The following is a 10948-nucleotide window of genomic DNA, read 5'->3' as shown; positions in this document are numbered from 1 at the left end:
ATTTGTCTCAGACTTTCCTCAAGAATAATCAGCTGTCTTATGTTGATTATCTTGATTCTTCAAACTCACTTCTGAGATAGACCAAATGCCACTGGTAGGTTACCTCCTTCATGAATTCTCATATGACAAGGTCAAATGCTGCCTTTTGACCTCCCCAAGTTTATCAGACTTCTCCCAAAGATATTCTGACCTTTCAAGTGAGATTTGAACTTCAAAATTTTGAAGCGTCCAATCTACAACCCTGTAGATCCTTCTATCTCAAGTTGATGTGCCACTTCATCAACTAAGGATCTGATGCTAAACCGAATGTCACAACATTGTGCTTGACATCCAGCTGTTGAATTCAGCTCCTTCTTCTGCCACTTGAAAGAACTTCCTCCCTCCTGCAGGTTTTCAGTTAAGTCATCCAAGCTCACACCTTGATGAATTCCTGCTTCTTCACCAAAGACATCAGACACTCTGATGTATGAGTCTTCAGAAGGACCAGTTAGAAACTAACCCTTCAGCTATGCCAAGGATTCCTCTACCTAAAGCAAGGCTGTTTCCATGATGTCAAGACTGCTGCCACTAGTTCTTGATTCCACAGTGTGCATAAGCTAATGCACTTCCTTACCTAGATCAGAAATAAACTGATCCAAGTATCCACCATCAAGACTATGATGCCTTCTTCTTCTTGTACACACCAAGGCTGAACATGTTTCTTGCCAGGAACCCTTTTCAGAGATCATATGCTTTTGCTGCCACCAAAGAGATAGATCCTACCCCAATGTACTATCCTTCCTGTGATTCTGCACAGGGTCTTGAAGAAGAGATGTTCCAACATCTTTAAGAACATCAGTTATCTTGAGCTCCAAGGATAATCAATTAAATACTTGGACTTGACACAAGTAGACATTGATCTTAAATCCTTTCCCAATTATCCTTTCAGATACTTTCACCATAAGAATACTTTGAAAATACTCTTTTAGTGTCAACATCTTCTGCTTGCAAGCACCTCAACAGTCTTGAGACTCTTTCCAGATTAGATTCACCCTTAGGAATGAGAGAGATGAATCCTTCCTTGCAAATGTGTCACACAGCCACCAGAACCCATGTGACACAGGTCAACAGCCAACCAGACCCAAGGCTGACCACACGTGAGGAGGTTAACCAAAACTCCCCCTCAACTCAACAATCATGGAAACTCCACACCAATATCCATGCATTGTACACAAATGTCTCAACATGACATCCACCATCCCTTACCAGTGGCAACTAACTCCTCCAATCACACCAATCAGGCTTCAGCTGACCATAAGTACTAGTGAGACACACAACACCAGTCAATAGTAGACATGCATTGCCAGAGCATATCACCTCAACCAACCTCTGAATCTTCATATTCTCACTCCTAGTAAGAACTGCCACTTCTGAACGTGGTGTTTGAATAACAAGATTCATGGTTTCAACCCCCTTAAATGATATCACAATCAGGTTACCCCATCATTGACTGCTAACATCCAGGAGACTTGTCTTCCACCACACCATAGTACTTCAGGGAACAACTATCCAATCCTGATCAAACTGCAGGAAGATGCCTAACAGCAGGAGATTGCACAATGTCACATCTCAACCAGCTCAACTTTTAGGGATGACCTTCTTGAGCTCACATCCAGTTGACTCTGCCCTTGTCAACTGAGCATACACAGATGTCTCCTCTTCCAGGTCAGGAGTAGGTTCCAAACAGAATTATCCCATTGTTTGGACCCCAAATACATCTGCTCTTCAACCAGTAGCTGCATACTTGTTGAACACCATGTTCTAACATCACATAGAACATTGGTTCCACCTCCTTGGAACAAACCTTCCTTGAAGGTCTTCAAGTTCTTCATATACACTACTCAAGAGAGTAAAAGAATCAGTGATTAAGTGATTCTTACCATCCTGAAGTGAGAACGTCATGATGAGTGGACTTGAGTAGACTCAAGTATCTTTGACATCTTCAGTAGATTATGATGAGATCTTGAACACAACAGCCTTTCATCCACATGAGGGGAGACTACATCAGAGTTTGAGTTTTGCCAGGTATTATGCAGCGGAAATCATAATACAACTCAACCTATGAACACACACTTCACCAGATTGGCCTCCAAGACCATACCAGGTTTGAATGTGATTTAGTACTGGCACATCTGTCCCACACACAGGCCAATTGCCAACCTCCAGAGACAGGTACACACCATTCCTGTCATGAACAGTCCATCCACCTACTTCAAGGGACCATTCAGGGAATTACAGAACCTTACACAGGTTCCAGCATCAGTACTAACATAACTCCTTGCCAGCTACCAGAAAGTATCACCCACGGATCTCATCCAGAGACAGACCAGGATGCCTGCTCTGATACCAATTGTAATTCTGGCGTAGTCAGTATTCAGATGTTCTACTTCAAGTCATGACATCTGATCTAACATTGTACCTGTTACAGCAAGACAGTTATTACACTCTGTATTGATGTACACCCTTTCACAGTGTCACATCCTCTCCTTCTATGTCATCCTAGAATGAAGGAACACCTAGTTATGTGCACCATAACATTCACTACTGTTGTTTTCCTACACAGTTATCAGCACGATGTCTCAATCCTGTTTTGGACATGATCTGTTACATTGTTCCAGTTTGTTGGTCATGTACTTGTATTTCCTAGATTAAAGGTTGTAACAAGTTAAACTAATCTCCACTTATTAAGGAGCTAACAAATAGATTATTTGTTAGGTTCATTAATTGTAGCTTAGTTGTTAGTTTCCTAGATTTTAGATCAGCTGGTGGATTCCTGAAGAATAGCCTGAGAAAAATCCTGAAACAGAAAAACTAACCATCCAACAATATAGCATATGCTGTCAGGAATGAATGTCACAACATTCTGTCTGACATCCAAGCCCAGAACCATATGCTTAGTCTGTTTAGTTCCTGAACACAGACTACTAAATTTGCTGTACTGTAAAAGACCAACCAGTCTCTACTTCAGTATCAGCTTACTGGAAGAACTGTCAAGACATCCAGTTTGACAGTTTCACAATGCTCTTTTGGCCAGGTCTGATATGCTTTTGAAAACCAGACTTCACTACATACTGAACTGTATTCTTCAGCTTATTAAACAGTATGTGCTGTTGTTGATGAATGTCAAAACATTCTGATTGACATTCTAACAGAAGGCTATGTATCAGGTTTGTTATTAACTTGATTGGCAGACTGTAACACAACCTGAATTATGGCAGACAGGATTATAACTTGCAGTAGGTAAACAAACACAGGAAATTGTTAACCCAGTTCAGTCCAACATGACCTACATCTGGGGGCTACCAAGCCAGGAAGAAGATCCACTATTAGTAGTATCAATTCAGAGCTAAACTCCCCCGTTTACAACTCATCACTTAATCCCTACCCAATGCAATCTATACCTAGGAACTCCTAGATAGAAACCTCCAGTTTCCATTCCTATCACTACAAATACAATGTAATGTGCAAACACCTTGAACTTGCTTCACAGCTTCATTCAAGAACATAATCACTCTTGCCTACAGGCTTTGAGTGACAAACATTCTCAGGTTTACCACTGAGAAACACATGGTAACCTTCCCACAGATTGGGAGGTTTACCTTACACACACCCCTAAAAATTCATTCTAAGAGCTTACAGAAATTAGATTACAATCAGCTATTTATAACCTAATCACCCAACTGGATTTGGGCCTTCAGAAAATTGCAGCAGACTTGTTCTTTGTTGTTGCAACTTCAGCAGAAAAATTCTGCTATAAACAAGGTCTTCAAGTTCCTAATCTCTCTCCATATATATCTCCATATTTAGAGCCTATATATATTCTGAATTAGTCTTCAAGGCCTTCACAAGGGAGTTAGGATATTCACCAGATATCCTTGCTGATCCCATGACATCTACTGAATTAATTAATTCAGTTTCCTACACATGTGCGATGTCACAGACCTGACGTCGTGACATCGTACATGACATGTTGGTCCAGATGTTGAATTTCTTCAACCCAACATATTAAAACAACAGAGGTGATTACATTATTTGTTTTCTAAATTTAATGTCAATCCTGAGGTATTAACACATTTGAATATTGATAAGATAAAGTATGAGTGGACACGAATGGATTTATTCAAAACATGCATATTCATTTCAATGTCATTATTATTCAAAAACAAACGAGTTCATTACAAATGAATGTTACAAATGACAATTAAGAAAATCACACATGAACATGATTGAACCCGAAACTGTGGACTGGTCCGTTTTACTCTCCCATTGCTTGAGGTCTTGATTATGGAGAAAGCTGACGAGACGGTTCCGCAGATACCGATCCTTCAAATCTACTACTGCTTTGACTAAGGCGCTGCAGATGTACTGGCCTGCACGGGGTTGTTTGGAACATTCGGCTTGAACGATATTGCTTTTGAGTCAATCAAGTCTTGTACCTTATGCTTGAAGATATTGCAATTCTCGATCGAGTGCCCCCACGTCCCAGAGTGATACTCGTAACTGACGTTCATGTCATACCTGGGAGGAAGAGGTATAGGAGGAGCCTTAGCTTCTCTCAGTTGGACCTGTGAATCCTTGAGTAAATGAGCTAGCAAAAGACCATACGGCATGGGAATTGGATCAAACCTTCTAGGAGGCCTTCTTGGTCCTTGTCTACCTTGCTGATAGTAGTTTTGTTGAGCAACAGGTTGCTGAGGAGCATAGGGTTGCTGATATTGAATCGCTGGAGGACCAGTTGGAATGACATACGCTAGTTGCGGATACGAGTGAGGTGTTACTGCTGCCACCGGATAGTATGGCATTTGATAACCTCCATCTCCCCCTTGAGCGATAGCATTGGTCTCTCCTTCCTTCTTCTTTAAGAATCCGGAATAAGGCTTCTTTGTTCCACTAACCATAGCGGTTGTATCTTGTATCTTGCCGATCTTCAAGCCATTCTCAATTTTCTCCCCAGCAATGACCAAGTCTGAGAATCCCGAGGTGGTACTCCCAATCATTTTTTCAAAATACGGCCCTTGAAGGGTGTCCACAAACATGTTTATCAGCTCTCTTTCAAGAAGAGGGGGTTGAACCCTGGCAGCCAGGTCTCTCCATCGCTGAGCGTACTCTTTGAATGATTCATCCGGCTTCTGAGAAAGGCTTTGGAGCTGAGTCCGATTGGGAGCCAGGTCTGAGTTATACTGATAATGCTTCAAGAAGGCTTCAACAAGTTCCCTCCAGGTTCGTATATGCGTGCGCTCGAGCTGCATATACCATTCCAGAGAAGCTCCACTAATACTGTCTTGGAAAAAGTGCATTAAGAGTTTCTCGTCACTTGAATGAGCGGCCATCTTTCTGCAGAAAGCTCGGATGTGGGTCTTTGGACAAGTGTCCCCTTGATATTTTTCAAAGCTCGGGACTTGGAACTTGGGAGGAATTTTCACGTCTGGCACTAAGCACATGTCAGCAGCATCCAACCCGAAGGTATCATGACCTTGCATCGCCTTGAATCTCTCCTCCACCATTTGAAATCTCCTTTCAATGTCAGCAAGAGAAGGGCCAAAAGCTTCATAAACTGAGTCAGCCTTTGTAGTGAAGAAAGCATCCTGTTGTTCGTCAATCTCCGGTTGGAATCTCCCATTGGCGGGGATATTGAACGTCTGAGCGGCATCTTGATACACAGAACCTCTTTCGGGAGGTGGCTGAGCTACAACAGGCGTACCAGCTCCTCCTTGTGGATTCATCGGTATAGTCACAACAACAGGGTTGGCATTAGAGGCTCTCAAATTAGCCTGACGCATTTCCTCTTGTCCCCTAGCCAGAGCTTGTAGGGCTTCAACGAGCTGACCCATCTGAGCCTTCACAATGGTCATATCCTCCCTCATAGCAGCCTGATTCTGCTCCAACTGATCCATGAGCAATTTCTGATTATTACGCGTGTAGTATGAATGTCGGGAAGTCAGCTTGACTGTGGATGATTCTGGATAGAAGGGTAGAATGGTAAGTTTTCTGGCTTTTATTTGATGATATGTAGAATGATGCATGAATATTGTATTTGAATATTTTTTATGATGCATGAATGCATGAGTGAGTGAATGAATGATACAAAAGCATGGCTCCCACAAGTCGAACACACAAGTTGGCATGGTATCACAAGTTCGAGATACGGATGGAGGATAGCTCTGATTGCTTACTCACAATGGGGATCTCACCGGTCGTAGTCTAGGGTTAGATAGGGACCCCAGAGTCATCGATTCATTTGGCTGTTTGCCGCTTACGGCAAAAGCTTGCCGGTCGTCAACTCCCTCAAATAAGCCTCTTCTGGGTGAGATCTTCGTACCGACCCACACGAGAAAAGCTTCACGGGGGCCCGCAATACGCGACTATCGACATTGGGTTCTAGACAAGGGTCTCAAAGTCATGGACCTCCTTGACTATTTTCCGCTTACGGCAAAAGCTTGCCGGTCGTCAACTCCATCAAGAAGATCTACTTTGAGTGAGATCTTCGTACCGACCCACACGAGAAGAGCTTCTCGGGGACCCTCACTACGCGACCATCAACCTTAATTGGCCATATGTTCAATGTTCTACAAAGGTCCTTAGAGTCATGGATCCTAATGAAGACATTGATCGCTTACGCCAAAAGCTCGACGGTCGTCAACGTCTCCAAAAGAGTCTACTCTAAGCGAGGTTCTCGTATCGACCCTTACAAGAAAAGCTTCTCGGTGGCCCATACTACTCAACCTCTCCTATCTCAAGTTTGCACTCTACACTCGGGTGGAGAGTCTTTCCCACAAGGTTACTTGCAATCAAAGCGCCATTCATCGATACCATAGAACCATGGAATCATACAATATATTACAGCAAAAGGCGATAAATAAAACAAGCAATATCAAAAGGATAAGCATACACACATGCGAGGAAGCAACCTAGATTAGGCTTGACTTGCTTAGGGGGGTCTCCCCAGCAGAGTCGCCAGTTGTCGCTACGCGAAAAATACAGAGTCGCCATCGGTTTTTATTTATTCCAAAGGAAAGGGAAAATATCGAGAAAACCCCAAAGTATGGTCATCGCAACCACGAACAGGTTCGGAAGTCGGTTATGCAAGGGGAAGGTATTAACACCCCTCACATCCATGGTACTCCATAGGAACCATCTAGGATGTTTCGGCTTATGTGTGTATTGTTTATCGAATGCTTGCTTGCCAAAGGTTTGCGTAGTGGAGGTAGATTTTAAATTAGTGGGCTCGCCAAGGAATGGATCCTCGTGCCTACGTATTCCCACTTGTTGAAGTGAGAAATCAGAGCGTTCGTAGTTCGTGGTTTTGAAATCTGTTTGTGTTTGTTTTGTTGATTTTATTACCTTGAAGAAGGATTTTCGTATGTGTCGCCCTAAGGCTCGAACAAAAGGTTTGAATGCGTTGAGTTATTTTTATGTTTTAAAGAAAGTGTTATTGATTTTGGATTGCACTAAAGACTATGGATAAAGGTGAATACCTCAAACGGTCAAGCCAAACGTCTTGTGTTCGAAGCATTCAGAATGAGTGTAGGAAAGCTCCAGTCTCATCCCTTCTTTATCGCTTAAGGCTCGTGACGTACGATCCTAATCGCCATTTATTGTGTTTTTTAATTTTGATTTGGAAAATGACCGCTTGACGTTGGATCAAGGGTTTGTTTATTGAATTTGATTTGAAAAAAGGACCACTTGACGTTGGATCAAGGGTTTGATTATTGATTTTGAATGGGTGAACGTTCCTAATGCCTAAGGATAACCTAATCAAACAATAAAAGAAAGCAAGTAAATGCGTACATCGGAAGGGGAGGGGGGTACATGTAAAGTACAAGGTAGTGCAGGAAATAAAAGGTCTCATTGTCAGGTAGCCCAAGAGAAAGCCATGTGTGTGCAATTGTGTCATAAACTAGAAAGCAAGCAAAATATTACAATTTGTCTTGAATTTTGAAAGCTCCTTTCCATGTTTGGGTTGAATGATTGTCCAAGGCCTCTTGCATAGGATCCTAATTGTAAGACCCCAATTTTGTCCCTAAGATCCCTCATGGCATCATATCATTGCATTGCATAGCCTCAAGGATCACTTGAGCATCTTGGCTTCCTTGCCCTTTGGGTTGGGATCTCTTGTGAGTGGTTTGAGATCACCAGGCTTGCTTGCATTGTATATCATTGCTTTTCTTGTTTTAATCACTAACCAAAAGCACAAAAATATGTCATTAACATTTTGTTTTGCAGTTCAAGCAATCACAGGTCAAACACTTCAAGAGCATCCTTTGTACAAGAGCTGAGATATTTTCCTTGAGATGAGGACCACATGATATTATATGGAGCTTATATGAGCTAGGGTTCATTTTGAAGCAAATTCCCCAAGTGGTAAAGGCTCAAGTTCATCAAGGCATGTCAAGGTCATCTAAGAACCAAATAATCAACTGTGCAGTCCACTGAAGGCTTTGAGGTGGGGAATTGAGTTGAAACACCTCAACCCTGTTCAAACAAGGCCTATTCATCATTTCAAACATCTATCTTGAAGATTTTGAAGTCATTGCAAAAGTTTCCCAAAATGGAAAGTGACCTGTAATTTCAAGTTTCCAAAAATGACAAGTTTTTGGTCCACATTCAACTTGACTTTCCAACATCAAAGAAGCTTCAAATGGATTTTTGGTGAACATGAAAGTTGAAGATCTTTCTCTCCTCTTTTCAAAAAGTCCTATATCGTGTCCATCTGATAATTGGTTGAGAAGTTATGGCCAAATGATCACAAAGTATGCATTGAAGTTCAACATGGCATAACTTTAGATTCAAAACTCCAAATTGGTCCACTCTTTTTGCAAAATGCTCCTTGTGACCAATACTTTCCAAATCAATCATTAACTTGCATGAAAGAAGCTCATATGACCACTTGTTCATACATGTGCATTTTGGAGGGAATTTTGATAATTCAAAATTGGATGATCATACAAGCCAAATACCAATTCCATGATGATTACTGGATGTTTTTAAGTGAAATCCCAGCTTGCATGGTACTGTTCACGTGCTACATGGCCATGCTAAGCACACTTGCATTTTTTGCACTTCACCTCATATCTCTCTAATCTCAATTAACCAAAGCCTAATCCTGATTTCAGCATCATTAACAAAGAGTATAAAAGCTAAATCATAACTGTTTTGTAGGAGAATAACAGAATTGAGATCAAATTTTCCATTTCCCTCCAAAATTCTCTCACTTTGATTTTCAATTTTCTTCACATAAACCTTCAATTTCTTTGCATAATCATGAATATGGAGTAATTCTGAGCAAGATCCAACCGCTGGTTTGAAGAATTAAGCAAGAATTCGAGCTACACAAGTACATTCACATGGAGATGAAAGCTTGATATTGAACAAGATCTGAGACATTTCAACTGTGCATTTTGGATTAAAGCTTCATAGGAGGATTATTGGAGAAGATCTGGAGAGTTTGGAGGCTTGAAGATACGATTTCAGTGCACTGCATCTCAAGAAGGTGAAAATTTCGTCCTCTTATTTTGCTATTTTCTTGCCATGATTGTGTAGATCTTGTTATGCTGAGCTCACTGATATGTTTAAATTTGAAATGGTTGAGAAATGAACATGATATGTTGAATTAAAGTTTTGAGATCCAAAATGTTTTGCCTCGATCCGTAGAATCCATGAGGTTTTAGGTTGTTTGAATGTGATATTCATGATCCTGGTGGAAAGAGCTTTCGATCCATGTATAATTTGCAAAATTTTGGAAAAATTTCATGTTGCTCCGCCAGAATCCAATCAGAGAAGACGACCGGAAACAATGTTCCGGCGTCTGGTTGTTGCTAGGGTTCGTATGGTAAAAACGCTGCGTTTTGGCCTAAGCGCTTTTGATCCTTAGAGCGCGCGTTCGATACCTGGCGTGCGTTTTCTGAATTTCATTTGATTTCTTCCCTTCCTTGCGTGAGTTCGATACCTGACTCATGTGTTTTTCTGAATATTAATTCTCATTTCCCTGGCGCGCGTGTGTTCGAACCTGGCTGCATGCATCTTGCTGATTTTTATTCAAATTTCATTTTCCCTCCATTATTTTCATATTATTTCATTTTATTTGTTCAACTTTAAAAAATCATTAAAAATTGAAAAAATGTCCAAATTGACTCCAATTTTTTTTTCACTCAAATGTGTTTCTTTGTGGCTCCATGCCCACTTCTTAATCAAATTTTTCATAACCTTTAGCTATTAGGTTTGAGTTATCTTTGTGGTAGATGTAATACTCACATATGTCCTTAGTGATTGGACAATAAGTCTTCCATGCTTATTATAGGGTTAACCCCTCACTAGCATGTCGAAGTTATCCTCACATGGTGGACTTGTGGTTTTTCAGGTCGAGTTTTCTCCCTTTGATAACAAACGACCTTAAGGCTTTTGGACCAATCAATCCACTTATTTGCTTTTGAAATCTTTTACCCGAACTACGGGGTTTTGATCCTTATCTTTCATGAGAGGGTACGTAGGCAATGGGTTCATCCATCCAAACACAAAATGTAAATAAACTTGTATATTCTTCTCTCATCTCTTCAATCATGTTTGCACAAAATAAATTTCATAAACAATAACTTTTTGCAACAAGCGTGAAAAGGGCTCCCTAGGAGTACCTAGGATGCATTGGGTGCCTAACACCTTCCATTGCATAACCAACCCCCTTACCCAGATCTCTGTCTTTTACTAGTTTTGTCTGTAAAACTTTTTAGGTTTTTGTTCGCTTTCTAACCATTCCTTCGGATAAATAGAAGTGCGGTGGCGACTCGACTTTGTATGATTTACCTTGGATTTAGTCAATATCTCCAACGGTAACGAATACACCGCTACAGAAAAGTGGCGACTCTACTGGGGATCTAATCTCCTTGGTGGGTTTTGCCAACTTTTCACACTTGTT

General features: G+C 41.1%; 1 protein-coding gene across 1 annotated transcript; it reads right to left on the bottom strand.

Annotated features, from left to right (window-relative positions):
* Positions 1-4385: 4385 nt before the first annotated feature.
* LOC127122890 (uncharacterized) lies at positions 4386-5933 on the bottom strand. Its single transcript, XM_051053165.1, has one exon. It carries the CDS (start codon positions 5931-5933, stop codon positions 4386-4388), a length of 1548 nt encoding a protein of 515 aa, XP_050909122.1.
* Between the last annotated feature and the right edge of the window lie 5015 nt (positions 5934-10948).

The sequence above is a fragment of the Lathyrus oleraceus genome, chromosome 2 (genome assembly GCF_024323335.1).
Source record: "Lathyrus oleraceus cultivar Zhongwan6 chromosome 2, CAAS_Psat_ZW6_1.0, whole genome shotgun sequence".
NCBI classification, from domain to species: Eukaryota; Viridiplantae; Streptophyta; class Magnoliopsida; order Fabales; family Fabaceae; genus Lathyrus; species Lathyrus oleraceus.
Note: the sequence above shows the minus strand (reverse complement) of the source record. Positions and strands in the feature narration are given on the sequence as shown.